Source organism: Camellia sinensis, chromosome 4, assembly GCF_055761805.1.
Source record: "Camellia sinensis isolate YWXY chromosome 4, ASM5576180v1, whole genome shotgun sequence".
NCBI classification, from domain to species: domain Eukaryota; kingdom Viridiplantae; phylum Streptophyta; class Magnoliopsida; order Ericales; family Theaceae; genus Camellia; species Camellia sinensis.
In genome coordinates this window covers 185916013-185935714 of record NC_138964.1, presented here as the reverse complement: position 1 = coordinate 185935714, position 19702 = coordinate 185916013, and the positions used below count along the sequence as shown (strand labels likewise).

At 35.3% G+C, this 19702-nt stretch overlaps 1 protein-coding gene across 8 annotated transcripts; it reads left to right on the top strand.

Annotated features, from left to right (window-relative positions):
• The first annotated feature begins 2058 nt into the window (after positions 1-2058).
• LOC145789772 (DNA mismatch repair protein MLH3-like) lies at positions 2059-19642 on the top strand. Of its 8 annotated transcripts, none has more exons than XM_082867140.1 (27): positions 2059-2298; positions 2408-2578; positions 6152-6203; positions 6298-6345; positions 7670-7781; positions 7895-7952; positions 9013-9070; positions 9211-9303; positions 9386-9551; positions 9650-9665; positions 9808-10028; positions 11201-11270; positions 11383-11453; positions 12105-12276; positions 12411-13616; positions 13701-13794; positions 13883-13980; positions 15404-15477; positions 15609-15806; positions 17338-17382; positions 17457-17510; positions 17638-17744; positions 18076-18124; positions 18456-18515; positions 18650-18722; positions 19033-19118; positions 19244-19642. In XM_082867140.1, exons 4-27 carry the CDS (start codon positions 6299-6301, stop codon positions 19421-19423), a joined length of 3408 nt encoding a protein of 1135 aa, XP_082723266.1. In that variant the 5' UTR covers positions 2059-2298; positions 2408-2578; positions 6152-6203; position 6298; the 3' UTR covers positions 19424-19642. The 8 variants fall into 8 exon arrangements, with proteins under 8 accessions (XP_082723266.1, XP_082723261.1, XP_082723265.1 ...); XM_082867135.1 differs by having other exon boundaries at positions 7627-7781; XM_082867136.1 differs by having other exon boundaries at positions 2108-2298; positions 2413-2578; positions 7627-7781.
• The last annotated feature ends 60 nt before the right edge of the window (positions 19643-19702 follow it).

Sequence of the window (19702 nt, the reverse complement as noted above, 5' to 3'; positions counted from 1 at the left end):
TTATATATGATTTTATGGATGCGTATTTGATTTATGGATTTTTTTTTTATATGCTTGAGGGAAAAAGTAAACATTTCAACATATAGCGATAAGTGGCTAAACAAATCTATTATAATTTGACAATATGACACTAGAGTAATCTAATTTATATAGCAACGTATCACCGAATAGACACTTCACAAGTGATCTCGAATTAATTTATTGTTATCATCCAATCGAACGGCAACATATTGCTTGGAAAAAAAGTTTGTTTGGTAACATGACATTGGATTAATTCAAATTTATTAGCATTGTATTAGCGAACAGGCCTGACACAAATTAAAAATCATTTTTTGGAGAAAAAAAAATGGCTCTGTAAATGTATAGCAACAAAACGTTGGAGAAATCTATTTTTTCCGGCAACATAACACCTGAGGAATGTAAATTGTTTAGCACTGTGTGACCGAACAGGCACTTCGTTGTGGGCTCTACTCAGTATCTTCCCTGCATCTTTCTCTTTCCCTTTGTTGCGTCTTTCTCTGTTCTCTTATTTTCCCTTAAAAAACTATTAGTGTAAAGAGATGAAAGAGTTTTGAAGAGTCTTACTTTAGGGTTAATTTTGGTAATATAATAAGGCCTCATTTGGGAATAGGTTATTTTAGTAACTTTTTTATTTTTTTAGCTAAAATATGAGGTATAAAATTAGTATGTTCGAAATGAATTTTTGTAGAGAGAAAAAAGAATCATTAACTTTTTGATATATATTGTTGATTTTTTAATTTTTTAATTTTTTGAGTGACTTTTAAATTTTTAAATTAAAATATTAAGTTGTCAAACGAAATCTAAAGTGTAATAAAAATCATATTTTGCTTTCGCCAATCACAAAACAGCAACAGAAGTGTATGTAACGTACTTGCTGAATAATACTTCGTTGCTCGAAAACGGTGGCTCGAAATTGGCTTGAATATACAAAACGACGTCGTTTTGTATTTTTATTTATTTTTCTTTTCTTTTTCCTAGTTTCAAATACAAACAGACAGAGGGAAGAGAAGAGAAGAGGCGAGAGAGAGAGAGAAGAGAAGAGGAAGAGAGAAGAGGCGATGGCGGTGATGGAGGAGGAGGAAGAGAAGGAAGATCGACGGTAATGCCGATGGGGATCGACGGTAATGCCGATGGGTATCGCCGATCGCCTCCTCTATTTTCTCTACTTTCTTTTTTCTTTTTCTTTTTCTTTTTTCCCCTTTCTAGTAGATCTGAATCTGGATCTTGATCTTATTGTTGATGATGATGATGTGTTGATGAAGATGTTGTTGTTGATGATGATGATAATGTTGATGAAGATGTTGATTCTCTCTCTCTGTATTGATGTTTGTTGAAGATGATGATGTGTTGATTATCTCTTTTTCTTGTCTCCTCTTCTTATTCTTATTCATCTTCTTTGCTGTTGCTTCTTTTTTCACCTTCATCTTCTTCATCTTCAGTAAAACAGGAAAGAAAAGTGAAAAAAATAAAAAATCACAACAATCAGTGTGTTTGGTTTGAGTTTTTTGAATTAAGTTTTTTAAAAATTGAATTTTTTGATTTTCGTGTTTTTTTGTTTTTAGTGAATATTTTTAAAATTTTAAATATTTTTTTTTACTTTTTTAGATACACCTTACTTAGATGTATCAAAAAAGTAAAAAATTTGTGAATTTTTTTTAAAAAAATTAATAAATATATAAAAATATAAAAAATGTACTGAATTCTCGTATTTATTTTTATATTTTTGGTATTTAGTGAATTTTTAAAAGGTTTTTTTCAATTTTTTTTACTTTTTAGGTATATTTATGTTAAGTATGTCTAAAAATTAAAAAAATTGCTCAAAATATTAAAAAAATTCAGTAAAAAAAAAAAAACACGAAAAATAATAAAGTAAAATTTTCTGAAAAATATTTTTAAAAAGTGGTAACCAAGCAATATGAATGTCATTTTGGATTCGGGGCATTAGCAACCCGTTTTCCGAGCTACCAACCGGAGTTGGTACTTGCGGACCAATCAGAATCCACGTGTGACTTCAACTTTTAACTCGGTGACGTAATCATCGGTCACCACACAAACAGTACCCCGCGAGTATCTTTAATGTTTCCCCGCAAGTTACACTACACTGTAAGCGCAACTTAGAACAGTCCGGCGCACACAATCCCGCGAGCTCTAAACCGCCTTTTTTCTTCAGGTTTCGAAATCCATGCCCACCAAAATCGAACCTCTCATTCCTCTCTGTTTTGTCTTCAAAGATCGATCAGAACCCTAACCCTAGGCGAAAATTATCGTCGTCTTCAGGTTGGCAACTAGCTATTACGAATTTCAAATTTTCGTTTTGGGTCTGTAATTTCAGGTAGTTTTTGTTTGTGGGGTTTGCCTGTAAATGTATGAATTATGGGTTTTGTAGTTCAGATATGAAATGATTGAAGAATTATTATGATTTGGGGTCAGTATGAGGGACATCAAGCATTTGCCTGAGGCTGTTCGCAGCTCGGTTCGTTCTGGCATTGTCTTGTTCAACTTGACCAGAGTCGTGGAAGAGCTGATTTTCAACAGTCTTGATGCTCGTGCAACCAAGGTAAAATTTTGAAATGTATTTTTATAAGATTGTAAAATGTATGAATTTAAAATCTGAAAACTGAAATGAATTTGGAAAAATCAGAAGTTCCAAAAAAAAAAAAAAAAAACTGAATTCAGTGTATAAATGGCCATGTAACTGCTGTAGGGATATTTTGGAAAAACCCAAAAAATGAGACATCAATACCAACTCACGCCTTCCCTTTATGATAGTATAGATAGATGTAGGTAGATAGACATAGAAGATAGAAGATAGAAGATAGAAGATAGATAGATAGATATAGATAGCAGAAGAAGATAGATTATATCTGTGTGCATATGTAAATAATGATTTAGCTACAATTTTGTTTGATAACTCAAACGTCTTGATCTTTTATCTCTTTTAGAGGAATAAGATTTCTGCGGCGGACGTTTATTTTATTAATGGCAAAATATTCAACACCTACCTGGACAATTGGTAGACTCTTTGATGACAAAATATGCCTAGAATAAGCAGTTTATGTTAACCTGTGTAGTGATCAAGCTGGTTTTTACCCTGTGCTAGGATTGCCCATCCTTAGAGCTAATAGGTTGAATTCAGGAGAGTTATACTTATTAAGGAAAGATAGGAGTGGGGTACCTCTTTGGAACATGGATCAATGTGAAACCGAAATAATTTCCACTTCGTACTTTTTAGTACTTTTGATGCCATGTGTTGCTTTAATGTCTATTGAAGTATTCACTTTGAAACCCTTTCAATAGAATTTCTTTTTTCAAAGGGTCTGGTTTTATACTGTTATAAATAAGGACAACCGATGTAATCAAAGGATGTAGGCTATATAAAAGAACCATGTGACCTGTGAACCTAACCAACCCAATGTCTGGTTCCAACCATGGGGTTGTGTTGGGTTCATTTGATCATGGGAGAGGCTCGGCTTGGTTCTGGGTTCATTCCTTGAGTAACCTGAACAAAACCAAGATCCGCCCCTCTATGTATTTTGTTAAAAGACTTGTATGATGTACAAATGTACATGTGATATTTTCAAGTTATTAGTAAAAAATGTTATCATCACATATAAGAGAATTATTGTAAAAATAGAATTTACAAATTACAATGGACATCTATCAAGCCTTATAAAATATTTACTTATAGCTTGAATTGTGGGTTACCCCGAACGACACCAAGGTTTCTTGGTTTGGTTTAATTAAGTTCCATTTGTTTTTTGACATCCATTTGTTGTTTGGTTTAATTAAACAATTGTATAGATGAAAAAAGGGGTAATTACATTTCACTCTCATGTGGTTATGCCAAAAAACATAGCGCCCCTTGAAGTTTTAATTTGTGATATTAATTCCCCCTAGGTCAATATCAAAATGAAAAAAATGACTATTTCCATCTAAATTAACAGTACCAAGGCGTGACGTGTCAAATATTGTTTTAATTTTAAATTGAATTATTCAAATTTTGAAATGATATTTATGCCTTCTTTCCCCCAATTATTCCTTTGTTTAACCTTAAACATGCCATTCTTTAAGCTTCAATTCTGCCATTCTGAAGGGTTCAAAGCTGCATATTGGCTAGGGGTGAGGAGGGAGAACATGGTTGGGGGGAATAGGGCAATGATTGGCTTGGGGTGGGGGGGAGGGGAAGGGGTTAATGACTAGCTTAAGGTGTAGGAGGGAGTAAGGGGGCAATAATTGGTTTATGGTAGGATGAGGAAAGAAGGTGGTGGATAGAGATGAAGCATGCAGTGGATTAGGTTGGCTTAGGGAGGAGGGTGGTAGGGGACATGGTTAGCTGATTGGCCCTAGTGCAGAAGGATGATGATGGTGGGGGAGAGGATAGTTGACTATGTTGTCATGCGAGGAAGGAGGACAATGGTGGAGGAATGGTAACTGACTAAGTTGGGGTGGGAGGAGGGAGGACAGTGGTGGGTGAGGGGGAAGCCAACTGGTTGGGGTTGTAAAGAGGGAGAACAGGTGGAGAAGTTGGGAAAGGAGGCAATTGATTGGTTGGGAATAGGAAGGAGGTAGATCAAAGGTTGGGAAAAGGGGAAGGGGCAACCAACTTATTTTGGTGGGGAGCAGGGAGATTGGGGGTGGGTGGAAAGGGAAGAGGTCAAGCGATGTGGTGGTGGTGGTGATGGGTGTAAGCTACAAACTGAGTTGACTAGGGTATAGAGCTGCTGTCAATGTTGTTAGTGGCAATGTCAAAGGTTCACTAGTAGATGACGATGGGACACCTTTGATGCTAGAATGATAGATGATGAAGTCGTTGTAAGAAGAATCAAAGGATAAGGTAAGGTGGAGGAGGGAGAATGGGGGTTAGGAGAATGGGGAAGGGGGAATGAGGTAGCCTATGTGGTTGTGGTGATTTTGGGTGGTGGTGATGAGTGGTGATAGTGGTTTTGGGTGGAGGCGATTGGTAGTGGTGGATGGTAATTGTGATTTTGGTGGTCGTGGAGGGTGTTAGTGATGCCAATGGATGGTGATGGTGGTGAGATGAGGCAAAGAAAGATAAAGAGAGGATATAAGCAAAAGAGAAGAAATAAGAGGGTTATTTTTGTCTTTTTAACTATTCTATCAACCATTCATTTTTTCAATATGGTATTGAACCTAGGAGGGTTGTGTCACAAATTAAACTTGGAGGGGGCACCCTGTTTTTTGTCCATTATCCAAACATAAAATAAATTGATTTTGGTATATGTTATACAATAGTTCTTATATAAGGACGTGATTACATTGTCTAATTGTAAGCGATATAAGTACAAATCCCATCAACCACAAAAGTATTTAAAAATCATAATATATTATCCTTTGATATTCAAAAATGGACCTAAAAACCCTAAATAGCATAGAATAAGAAGAAAAAATAAGTTGAAACCTTTTATTTTAAAACCTAAAACATTTTAAAATTGTTTATACTTATTGTTAAAAGAAAGTTAAAAAACAAGACAAAGTTGTGGAATCGTTGTGTCCAATTGGCTTGTCTCATACCATATTAAACCATGTTTATTTTACCAAATTAGCAATAGATAATTCATGGGTGCAAGTTACTTTAGCCTTAATCATCTAGATGTATTTTGACATTTTTCACATTGGATCCTATTAAACCCTATGATCACTAAAATAACAACAAATCATGATTAGATATTGATTATTTTTGTACTAAACACTTTGAGAAGTTGTATTATGACATATTTACAAAAAAAAAAAAAAAAAGAAAAAGAAAAAGAAAAAGAAAAAAAAAGAGGAAAATGAGGTTGCCATTTGTTGGGCCTGATAGTTTCAAGAGTCACATGAATTGAATTGTGAATGGTCATATTTTGATAACAAAGGTTTCGGTTTGGTTTTGGGTCCTAAAAATGATAATTGAATAGGTTGGTTCAGTTTTGGATTTGGCACTAACTCGGACCAAATTAACCCATGCACACCCCTAACAAGAATTGTGTATCCCTTTAGTTGAAATTAGACCGTTGCTAAACCACTACGTAAGTTTTACCATTATATAGTTGTTCTATGCATGATTTTTACATTTGGTTTTTTTTTTTTTTTTTTTTTTTTTTTTTCACTGAGGACTGATTTGTTCTTTCAGGTATCTGTTGCAGTTGGTGTTGGGACCCACTACATTAAAGTAGTGGACAATGGTTAGTTGTATTTTCCCCCTTCTCAATAGTTAACTCACATTGCACCCTGAGCTCTCTAGTTTATTTTTTGCCTTTTATGTCTGTTTACTTGCAGGATGTGGTATTACTTGGGATGGGTTGGTATTGTTGGGAGAAAGATACGGTAACTGAATATCTTTCTTCTTCTGAAAAACTTTTATTTTGGCTGCTGAGATTCTTGACACGATGCAAACAAGTAGATCCATACAAGCTTGTTGGATGCATGCCCAACTATACATGTCTGACCTTTGTTCCATACCCTTTTCCATGTGTTGAGTGTCCGGCATTGGTATTTTGCACATTTAGAATAGTCCATGTAACATAGGAAATAATAGTGAGGGATAAGAATTTATACTTTGTTTTTCATAGGACGTGTCATAAATCTTAGAGGGAACCAATCTCGCAATTTCAGATGTAAAAATTCTCAATATGAATTGGGATTTTTAGCAAAAACCTGTTTTAAGTCATCATGGAACACCTAATAGTGCTCATTCCAATAGGGACACTTACCTTAAATTTTGAGTTTCACATACTCTTTTGTTGTCCTTGTTTATTTATTTTTTCTAGATGGAATGCGTGTGAAAATCAACTAATAAGCCAACGAGTGTGTTTTTTTTTTGGTTGTGTGTGTGTGTGTGTGTGTTTGCTTGTTGGATATGGACATGGAGGGGATATGGCAATTTTTTGTTTATTTATTTATTATATATATGAATATAAATTTAGAATGTATAGATACGAGAAGCATCGATATATATTTGGGTGTATTTTTATTTTTTATATTTTTATTTTCCGTTATTTTACTTTGACCCCAAATCATCTTTCTAAAATTATAAAAAAAAAAATAAATCTACAAAGGTGTCTTGAGACATGTCCAAACACAGGACACGTGTGTTCATGAAGAATCCCCACATGCCCTACAAAAAAAATAATAAAAAAAAAATTGACATACCACGTGGTGCGTCGGACACAAGGACACACATCCCCGTCGTGGCACATATGAACACAGCACCAATCTTGGAGTATCTGTGCTTCTTAGCTGCCTATATATGGCTGTCTCGTATATGAATGCCAGTTGGAATAAAATTCTCTCTTCTTTTAAGAAAACTGGTCAATCCCATGTGTTGGTGAAAAGAAAGAGTATATCTATTGCACGACCCATAGCATTTCTTCTGTTGAATATGCTATTATAGAACATTGAATAAGCACAGGGAAATCTTATACATTGGAAAGTGTGGCATTATTTTACTTTTGAAAGTATTGATGACTGATAGCCTACTTCTTAGTTTTTGGAATGTAGGTGCTTAGTTGGACTGTTTAACCATTGCTATCATGTGGGGATAACTACAAATACAATTTATTTATTGACCATGTTATCTAATGATTTGTGTGTTTACTATGAGACCAGCAACGTCAAAAGTTGATCAGCTAGCTAATACTAATGCTATTAGTGGAAGCTTTGGCTATCGAGGAGAAGCATTGAGCTCCATTTCTGATGTTTCATTGTTAGAAGTCATTACAAAAGCTCATGGGAGGCCAAATGGATATCGTAAAGTCATGAAGGCATGGATTGTTCTTCAATGTTTCGAATTTAATTTTTCATTTGTCAATTTTGATCGTCTTTACTGCCATTTTTCCAAGTATCCTGGTGGTTGACTTCCCATCATTCTTTCCAGGGACGCAAATGTTTGTATCTTGGAATTGATGATGGTAGGCAAGATGTAGGCACAACAGGTAAAAATTGTAGTGTAGTCACTATTGGCAAGCAAGTCACTATTATTTCTCCCATTTGGAAGATCTGTTTGTGCTTTTTTTGCCTGTTGTTTTCTTCTCTTTCTTGACACTGTTAAATGTTTGATAACAAGTTTAAATAAAACAAAAATTGGATTTGTAAGTAACAAGAACCTGCACAAGTATATTATGGTGGAGAGCATTATTCTGTTTGGTAGAAGGTAAGCAAATAGATTGGAGCTGGCCTTATGTGTGCACAAGTAAAGATTGCTTCTTTAGCTTTACAAGAACAACACTGGAACTTCACCTGAAAACAAAATGATAAGCCGCTTTTAATCACCGTTCCTTTTCTTTGTTTTGAATTGTTTGGAACAGGGAGTTTCTGGCTTAATTAGCTCAGTGTTGAAAATGAACAAATTCAGGATTGGATCAGCCTTCCAGAAATTCCACTTAGAAGCCTCCTCTTAATAACATCTAATTAGCGTCTTTCTAGTGTCGCATGACTGCTTTTCATCACATTATTGTTTCCAAATTTTATATAAATAACTATTTTTGTTTTAATCTGCCATAACATTGTTCTCTTCACATTACATTGAGAAATTGTCCTTTATAAAAGGTTACTTTGGTAGATTGTCTAGTGAAAAGGAGAGATGGAATTTATAAACACACTTTGTGTCAATGCCTTACAAGTTTGTTTAAACTGATCATCAAAGCATCAATGTTTGCAGCGTGAATCCATTTTTGTAGCTTATTTTGAGGAAGTCAAACAACACAAAAATCATATCAATGGGCAAGAATTACCAAAGTACTGTTGGATTTGTCCATTAAAATTGTAAAGTTGGGTCACTTTGTGCTTCTTGTATGAACTACTCTGAGTATTTGTCCCAGTTTTCTTATATCTTTCTTTCAAATGATATTGGCTTTTAGGAATGCTAGAGTGTATGTGAATTGTAGGCTTGTAACTGCTTTATATGGTGAATAAATTTGCCTTCCCTTTTTCCTGTTGATTATGATGCAGATAAGCTTTGATTTGTTTTCTAAGAATAGTCTTGGGTCCTTGCAGTCATTGTTCGGGATTTATTTTACAACCAGCCAGTTCGGAGGAAGCATATCCAATCTAGGTTCCTCTTACTTTGCACATATTTTGCTTTGGGTTTAAATTTATTAATGATAGCCAACTACCTTAGCTGATATGATCATTTTACTCGTGATGATGTGCACTAACTTGATTTAGTTGTGATTTGCATAATGAAATTGGAAGCCCGAAGAAGGTCTTGCACTCAGTCAAAAAATGTGTTCTTAGAATTGCCATTGTTCATCCAAAAGTATTCTTCGAAGTTGTTGATATTGAGAGGTGTTCCTGCTCTACATTTGTCAATATAGCACTTGGAGGGTCATATATGTGTTTGCTTACATTTTGTTTTACCTGCATGCAGTGAGGATGAGTTGTTCTGCACGACTCCTTCCTCATCTCCTTTGTCACTGTTGACGAGTGGTTTTGGAATTGAGATTTTCAGCTCTTTACATGAATTAAATGTCTCTGATGGTGTATTAAAGCTTTCTGGATATATGTCTAGTCCTCGTGATACTTCATTTGTGAAGGTATACTTCATTTGATGATATAACTATTTAACTGTTTAGATATGCTTTACTGATTCCCCACTGTCAATAGTGCTAATTGAGGGTCCTTTTTCTTGCAGGCCTGTCAATTTGTCTGTATCCGTGAAGTTGATTATCTTGTTAGTGTGCAAAGGTTATATTGCACTAGATAGATTAGCAATTAAGATACTGATAAAACAAAAAGATCGGCACTTGAGATAATTGAGAATTTTGATTTTCTTGACCTTCACTTATGTAGACATCAACTCTCTTTATATCTGCAAGGGCCCAATTCATAAACTGCTGAATGAGTTGGTCACTAGGTTCAACTCTTCGGATCTGCAAGAGGCTAACATGAAGTTACAAAATGGGAAGCGAAGTAGGTCTCAAACATATGAAACATACATTTTGAATTTAAGTTGCCCAAGATCTTGGTATGATATAACATTTGAACCATCAAAGACTTCTGTTGAATTCAAGGTAACATTTCTTCTTGTTTGATCATGAACTGTGATTCATATAATTAGCTAATTGATTGAGAATTTTCCTGGCTTATGAAGTTTGTTTGCCCCTTGTCAATTAGATTGTTTTGAGTGGAAAAGTGATTTTTGTCATTTCTCAAAAAGTTGAAATATTGGAGACTTCAGTAAAATGTGCCTAGAAACGGAAAAGGGGTTGGGGGGGTGGTGAATTATGTTTATTAGCCCTATTTTAGTCTTTTAATCAAAATTTACCACAGTAAATAGCAATCACACGATAACACAGATTTTACGTGGAAAGCCCAAAAGGGAAAAACCATGGCCACAACACCCAACAAAAATCCACCAAACGATGATGGAATACAGGACACAGTCGAGAAAACTTACAACCGTATACCTAGGTTTATCTACAACTCTGATGACTTGTAGTTACTCCACGAGCATAGCTTGACTTAGTCAGCCTTTTTGATCTTCTGGACACTACGAAGCAACAGCCTCGATCTCTATTCTTGAACGGATCCAATTACCCAATCAACCCTGTGTGCAGAACACAACAATGCAAAGATATGTAAGGTTTTTGGAAAACTATCTCGAGAAAATTCTCTCACAATGATCAAAATATTTGCTCAGAATTTTTCTAGAGTTTACAGAATTTTGACTGTGAAAAAACAATGGTTGGGATATAGAAAACCAAGTTATAGAGGTGTTTATATTGAAACTCAGCTTCCAAAACCAATTTACGAAGGATTTGTGAAAACTAGGGTGGCAATCGATCACAACTAATAAGGGATCGATCACTTTCAAAGTGAGGGATCGATTTCACATCGATCTCTGTTGATCGCATGCTTCTGTTGAAACAGGGATTGTTTGGGGATTGATGCTTCTGTTGAAAAAATTTCATTTGTGCATTACACTTGATATAGCAGTATATATACATATATTTTCCTTCCTTCTGTCAATTTTGGATGATTGGTGTTGTTTCTTCCTCCATGTGTGTGATTCATTTGCCTAAATGCTGTAGATGGCTTGTCTACCTCATTCTTCTCACTTACAGTGTGCTAGTATTTCCTTCAGGGCTTTAGTCTTACTAATTTAATTTGTTTGGTTATCACTCTGTTGTGAACTAATTTAGGAATCCAATTGTTCCCTTGATCCTCTCTCTCTCTCTCTCAGGATTGGTCTCCCATTATTAATTTTATTGAAAAGGCCATCACACACTTGTGGACTGAAAAATTTTCTCACGGTAAACTGCTAAATTTGTGACTAATCTTTTTGCTGTCTGTTAACATTATTTTTGTTAATTCATTTCTTAAACTTGTCTTGACTTTTGATATGTTTCAAGGAAATTCCTCCAGCCGTGGTACTGTTATGCCAGAAGAAGACAATACCTGGAGGGAAGGTAATGATGTTTCATCACCAGAAAAAGGTAAGATCTATATTTTATTATTGAATGTCTTGCTTCTGATAATTCTGTATATAGAGTTTGAATACCCTGATCTAGTTGTTTCAATAGTTACATTCCTCAAAACTATTTGGAGAAGAGAAAACACATTTCCAGAGTAACAAAATTTCATGAATGATGTTTATATAGCTTGCTTGTGAACTGGCAAAAAATCTGTTTGGGTAAATCATACTGTTGGTCCCTTTAGGTCCAGTGAAGTTTTCACTTCGGTCCCTGTAGTTTCAATTTCATCAATTTAAACCTCATACTTTCAATTACGTTTCAATGTGGTTCCTCTGTCCATTGTGGTTAGCATTTTGGACGGAAAAAGGCAACATGTGGAAATTTTAGCAATTCCTGCACAAAAAGAAAAATGAATAGGTTACACGTGTGGTCCCTATAGTTCTTTTGAATTCTACTGTTGTCCCTCTAGTTTCGCACATGTTTTCCATCCAAAATGTTAATGACAGCTGACCACATTGGTACGGAATTGAAAGTATGAGGTTTAAATTGATGAAATTGAAGCTATAGGGACTAAACTGAAATTTGGCTCAAACAAGGAGCAAAGGTGTAATTTACCCAATCGATTTCCTTCATGTGTATCCTAAGATTTCTTTTGTTGCCAAACATTGGCAGATTTGCCAGAAAAATATGAAATTGCAAAAAGGAGGTGCAGGATGTACAATCACCGTGCTTCTTTTGGCCTTCTCTCCCCCCAGCTGGAGATGCCAACTGAAGAAAGTGACCATATGTTTCACTGGAAAGACAATAGATTTTCTTGTCAAGATGCTTCAGAACACCAGATCAGGTTGGGATCTTTGTATCAAACTGACTACTCATTCCAGTTGTGTGATGGATTGCTTGCCCCATCCAGAGTAACTGTAAACCAAAAGAGTGCTAGCTCTCTGCAGGCAACTGACCATAATGTTTTCTCTTCTGAAGACCATTTCTTGGGGAATAAGTTCTTTGGGGAAAAAAGATCCAGTGAGCACACAGACTATATTTTGGGTTCTAGATTGGAGGATGCACATTTCAATGTGGATGCCAGCATAAGTAATGGATTTAATGGGAGTGCATTATCTCCTGATTGTTTTGAAATAGGTGATGATGTGGACAAGATCAGCGAGGATCTAAAGCCCTTTCTGCATAATTGCTCCTGTAGGAGAAGCCTTCCAGTTGATGGGGCATCACTTGCAAGCTCTGTAGGATTTGACTTTCGGATTAATGGTTTTGGAGCCAAAAGAAAGAGTCTTGAACCTAATGATTGGGTTTGTGTTGGAGAAATTGATGACAATAACCAGAGGTTTGATTTCCTTCCAGGGACTCTATGGCAGGATGAGGCAGCAAGTGCTTGGTCTTCCCCCGGACCCATGTCTAAGTGTGACGTGCTTAGAGGTCTGGATTTTTTGTCAAGGGATTCAATAGAGTCTTCTGCAATAGGTGGAGAGTGTTTAGCTGGAGAGAATGACCTTCCACCAGACTCAATTGCACGTGTTGGAAAATTTTTCTCAAGTCGTCAGTCTCTTAAATCTGAATGGTCTTCTGTAATGTCAGATCCATTATTTAGGACCAAATCTCAGAATGTGGATAATTTCTTTGATGAGAATGCACTTGAGAGGCGTATCAAATATGACAATAGATATGACTATTTAGCGGAAAGGGTTGTTAAGGGCCGTGGTTTTTATTTTGATGATTCTTTGCGAAAAAGCTCAAGCCAAGAAGACTTCTCAACAAGTTTTGCAAACATGTGCTCAGGTTTTGAAAGTTGTGTTCGTTCCAAGGAAGATAATTGTAGATTTATCCAACAACATAATCTAGATGATGTTCTCTTTTCAAAATGTCCCGATATATTTATTGATGAAACAGAGTGGTTATGTTTAGACTCGCATGGTAAATATAATGCCAACTGTTCTGCAGTAACGTCACACCATATTTCTTCAGCAATTTATGATGTTGTGGATGAAGGCCTAAAGGATCCGATTATATATCAACAAGAAGGATATGTTTGTAAGAGAAGGCCAAAAAGAAGCCATTCAACTCCACCTTTTTACAGAGGCAAGAAAAAATTCTTCACCTTAAATACACATTTGGCCATGGAAGCAAAAAAACTCAAAGCCCAGGCCATCAATAATGCCCCTACTTCACAAGGTGTTGCTTTAATACAAACTGTTTGTAGGACTTGGTGGTGGTGCAAATAAGCTAGACCAGTTAAGATTTATGTGTATTGTGCAGAAACGAGTGGGTTGAAGCATCCTCAACAATCATCTGGTGAATGTCAACTATATTCTGAGCCAAATTCTGTGGAAGATCCATTGATCTACACCAGGTATAATTACTTTTAGTATTTCCATGTCAAGCTTAAAATGCTAGATCAAATCTGATAGTTGCTAACTTCATTGAGGTTTTGCTTTCAGACCAGATAAGAAGAAAGCACATGACATGAAGGACATTAAAAAATGTGATACGCAAAAATCAGAGGATCTTAACATTTACAGTAAGGATTTGGTTGAAGGTAATGCTGTTGTTATGTGTTGGCAAAAGTTACGTTTCCCATTGATCTATGGGAGAAGCTACCATGTTTGTTAGGCAGGTGTCCATCTATTATGATTATGTTAGTATTATGTAGCATCGCAAGACATAATTGACGTTCAAAAATTTAAAATGCAAAAAGTCAAAGCGCCTCCACATTTACGGCATGGATTCAGTTGAAAATAATTCTGTTATGTGTAGGCAAAAGTTATGCTTCCCATTGATCTATGGGTGAGTACCAGATTTTTTTAGGTAGATTTCCATCTGTTAAGATTATGTAGCGTCATGTAGGATTGTAGATTGAACAGTTAATATTATTTTGCCTATTCTCCCACAATATGTAAGCATTTATGAATAATGTATTATAGAATGAAGGATTAGTTACCTTTTTAGTCCCCAAAGAATGTGATGTGTCATTGTGATCCCAAATTTTAAATTGTGTCAATTAAGGCCTAGTTTGGGAACAAGCTATTTTAGTAACTTTTTTGCTTTTTACGAAAAGATGTGCAGAAAAGTAGAGGGAGTGATATGACAACTTATAGTGACTTTTTGACCAAAATAGTTACTCTCCAAGTGAGGCCTAAGCCCTCAATGTATAAAAAGTGTTTCATTTTGGTCCCCCAACTTAACTTTGTCTGTAGACTTCATTAAATTTAGGGGTAAATGCAGAAACTCAATTAAAAAAAATACACTTTTAGCTCCCAAAGTAGTGATCCGTGTCATTTTGGACCCCCATGTTTAAATTGTGTTAATTTACTACCCAATTTATAAAAAGTGTTTCAATTTGGTCCCCTAACATAATTTTGTCTCTCTCCGTCTGAACTAGGTGTAAAGCGTTAAAATCATAATTACATATCTGCTAAAAACAAAAAAAAGAACCAACATCTTTAGAAGGAAATATTCCTGCCATCCAACATGTATATATATGTTGCTTCCAACATTTGCGAGCCCTACAGATGTGTGTATAGAGAAATTAGGGTTTAGGTTTTTATCCAAAAGAGTAATTTGTTTGAGGGACAAAACAGTAATAAAAAAATTAGAAGATGGTGTGAGCACTGAGAAAATGAGGGGTGTGCAAATAGAATTAACTGGACTAAAAATGTGTTTTTATTAATTGAGTTTCCACATTTACCCTTGACTTTAACAACACTTCCAGATAGAGTTAGGTTGGGGGACTAAAGTGAAACACTTTTTTATACATTAGGGACAAATTTTAGACATTTGTGACCAAATGACAAATTGCATACTTTAGGGACTAAAAGAGTAAAAAACCCTAGAATAAATTTAACTTTGTTTTTTTTTTCTTCACCATTATTTGATTTTCACTTTTGTTGCTTAGCACTTTATACCTTCATCATACCCATATAAATGATATACTTCTGATTTTATGCTCTCTTAACCTTCAGACTGCACATTGAATGAATCTCATGATCCATTAGATTCTGGGCTAAAATGGCAGAAGAACTGTCTACAGACTGCAGTTGAGTACCTTAGCGTTTTTTCTTTTCTTTTTGAAATCACATTCTATCATGATTACCAGTTTGTTAAAAGAACTTGAGGTTGTCAAGTTATGAAATTAGTGGTTACAAAGTGATTTTGTTTTCTATACAGAGGGGAGACAAATTACATAATCTTCACAATGAGAGTAATATACTTGATGTCTCTTCTGGGATCTTGCATCTGGCTGGTGATTCATTAGTTCCTGAATCTATCAATAAGAATTGTCTGGAGGATGCCAAAGTTCTCCAACAGGTGGATAAGAAGTTCATTCCAATTGTGGGTGGTGGAGTGCTTGCTATTATTGACCAGGTTTAAGCACTGCTCTTCTTTCTTTCTTTTTTTCTTCTTGAGATCCATCTACCTCATGTTTTTAAATTTTTGAAAGACCGTAGCCAAATGATACATTTAGGTAGTGTTCTATTCACTGGAATAGAATGGAATGGAATTATCATTCCATCAAAATATCCATTCCCATGTTTGATTGACTAAAAAATATATTGCAAATGGAATCATCATTCATCATTGTAATGGACTAATCATTCCATAGGGGAGCCTAAGGAATGATTATTCCATTCCATTCCATCCCATCTTATTCTAGTGAGCCAAATAGAACATTAGTTCACAAGTTAAAACATTATGCTATGGACGTTGTAATTGTGGACTATTTAGTACCTCTGTTACATGGACTCGCTGGATTAGGGCAGAGTACCCGTGTTGACGCGATACGACATGGGTGTGGGTGTGAGATATGTGTCAGATTCAGCATGGGTTTCTTGGACATGGTTGACATGAGAGGAGAAAGAAGGGTTGTTGAGAGAAACTTATAGTGGAGCAATGGTAGCAACAGGGTGAAGATCTATGTCGATTTGTGTCTCTGTGTCGTCTTGTCTCTGTCTTCATCTATGTCGATCTCCTCTTCTCTCTCTCTGTCTTCTCTTCTTCATCATCTCCTCCTCGTCTTCTTCTTCTTCTTCTTCTTCTTCTTCTCTCTCTCTCTCGTCGATTTGTGTTCTCTATCTCTCCCCCCTCCCGTTTTTAACATATAATAAATAATATAATTTGTTATATAATAATAAATCTAATTAAATCATATATAATAAAAAAAAAATCTATAAAAATCTATAAAATAAATCATCCAAATTTTATTTTTTATTTATTTTAACATATTTTGTTATTCTTTATTTGTTATATTTTTTTTATTTATAATATATATATCAATTAAAAATAAAAAAAATAAATTATATAAATAAATTAAAAATATTATCAATAAAAATAATACATAAGATAAAAATAATAAATATATTTAAAAATAACTATTTAACTCATCTTTATATAATAAATATATTTAAAAAATAACTATTTACCGTATTCCCGTACTCGTATCCAAATTTGGATCCATATTTATGTATTTTCAATTTTTAATTTTGAAGTATCCGACCCCTAGATGTACCTGCACCTGCGCCCGCACCCAATATCTACACCCGAGTCCGTGTAACATAGTTTAGTATTGCTTCTCATGATTCTCAGTCGAGGCCTATTTTATCTCGGCAGAATGTTCAATGACACCAATTGTTGAGATGTACATAGCACAGGAAATCTTAGAAGTGGATTGAGGACATGGAATGGTTAACAGTTTCTCATATGAGAATCTTGTAACTGGGAAATCGTGTCAGCATTAGCCAGTAGATGCCTGGTAGTATATATACATCTACATGCAAACATGTGTGGGCTTGATTCGTGTACATACCAACACACAATCATATTTATTGGCTTAGGGTTTTGGAGTCTGCTTCCAGCATTTGGCTGCATTTCTTACTTTGCAAGTGATTGTCTTTTACAGCACGCTGCAGATGAAAGGATCCGCTTGGAAGAACTACGTCAGAAGGTAAAATGCTTTTGTAGTTCAAACTTTTTAAAATGACAAATCCAGTGTGGCTAATAGACTAGTGAAATTCGTAGGTGCTATCTGGAGAAATGAAGACAGTCACTTACCTAGATACTGAGCAAAAATTGGTATTTCCATTTCCCAGTATATGTCGGGGTTCTATTACAGCCCTAGATGCTCTGCCAAGTTAAACATTTATCTGAAAATTTTTAGATCTTCACTATTGATTTTTATTGTTTTCGAAACTGTAAACAGGTCCTGCCTGAAATAGGGTATCAGTTGTTGCACAACTATGCTGATCAGATTCAAAATTGGGGTTGGCTTTGCAACATTCGTTCTCTGGGTTCAAGGTCTTTTAAAAAGTAATTTTTCTGTGTTCTGTGTCTAGAAAATCTTTAATTAGTACTGTTGATCTATGTGTCAATCATTGTGTGAATGACCTTCAAAGATATTAACCCCATACCAATGTTGGTGAACAAGTTTGTCAAATTTTTGTTTGTGCTGATGACTTTGGAGAACCTTTTGGATTTCCTGCTTCATATCTTTCGTTAAGGATTTGCTGGGATGATTTTTTTTTTCCCCGCTAAATGGATGGTGTTAGAGAATGCATGATATATTGCATTTGTCTTGTTATACAATTCATCTTTTAAATTCTGAGATTTTTTTGGTGTACACCCTTTTGTGTTTTTACAGGAATCTGAATCTTCTACACAGGCAGCCAACTGTTGTCACACTTAATGCGGTGAAGAACATTCCTGCCCCTCTCTCTCTCTCTCTCTCTCTCAGCCATTCTTTTACAAGCTTAATTTTTTTTTTTTTTTCTTGATTGTATTACTAGTTAGTCTGTCAACTACGTACATATATATGCATATATAGAGGAAAATATTATTGCCAGAGAAGTTATTGTTATTACTTCCATAGACATACACATTGACCAACCAGGTGCTTTAAATGTTTAAGTGTCCTCAATGTTGTATATTTACTCAAGATGTATAACATTATTGACATAGTTCAGAGATCCACAATCTCTATTTTGTCTCATTATTGAATATCACAATTACTTTAATGTGCAGGTGCCGTGTATTGTAGGAGTCAATTTGACTGATGTAGATCTCTTGGAATTTCTTCAACAGGTAATACAGAGAAGTTTTTACAGTTCCATTTCCATGATTTTTCTGGAGTTTATTGATTCATCATTCATTATCTAAAATTTTCCCAAACTATATTTGTTGATTTTCTCACTCCAGTTTGTATTTGTGATCAACAGCTTGCTGATACAGATGGATCATCAACTATACCGCCATCCGTTCATCGGGTCCTTAACTCCAAAGCATGTAGAGGTATAATAACCTCAATCTTTAGGAAAAATGCTAGTCTGTGTAAAAGTTGCATTAGTTACCAATCATCCACAAATTAAGTTATTTAATGCTTTATGCGAGGTGATGCTTGTCCACAAAATATTCTCATATGGACTAGTGTCATTTGCCATTTGCCGTGGTTTTTCTTTCTTGCTTCCTGATACATCTCAAATTTCCAGCATGTTAGCAACTTTTTAGCTGCACCGGAGTTGTATTTCCTGCTCTTAAAAGGGTGAAAGCTTCTTTCTTGGGGATTATGTTCTTAATTTTGCTTATTGGTTTTACTATTTAGGTGCAATAATGTTTGGGGACACATTGCTACCTTCAGAGTGTTCCCTAATTGTTGAAGAGCTGAAGCAAACATCATTGTGTTTCCAAGTGAGTTGACAGTATCCTAGTCTATTTGTCAATCAATACAAAAAATTGAGAGTTTGTTTTGCTTAGCTGAGAGAGAGAGATTGCTTAGCTGCATTGTTGATAATTCTGGAGAGTTTGTTTTGCAGTGTGCTCACGGGCGACCAACAACTGTCCCTGTTGTCAACTTGGAGGCATTGCATAAGCAGATAGCTAAGCTTGGATTGTGGAATGGTGGTTCTAATGAATTGTGGCATGGGTTACATCAGCATGAACCCAGTTTAGAACGTGCAGCACAGCGTTTGAGCTCTGCCAGAGGTCTGTCTTGATGAGTAACCAGTTGGTTTTCCAGATTCAGTGGTGGCTGTGGTTCTCCACCAACACGCCTTTTTTCCTTGCCACTGTGAACCCATTCTTTCAATTTGTTATGTATAGTTCTCATTCTGACCGCTGAAGTACCAATAATATGTTGTACCAGTGTAACAGAGTCGCTTGTAGTTTGTAACGACAGTTATTTGCACACAATAAAATCACACCTTATTTTTTCACCTCTTTCTTAAAATCATTTAAGGCAAAGCTACTTGGCAGATGTGTGATCAAAACAGCTA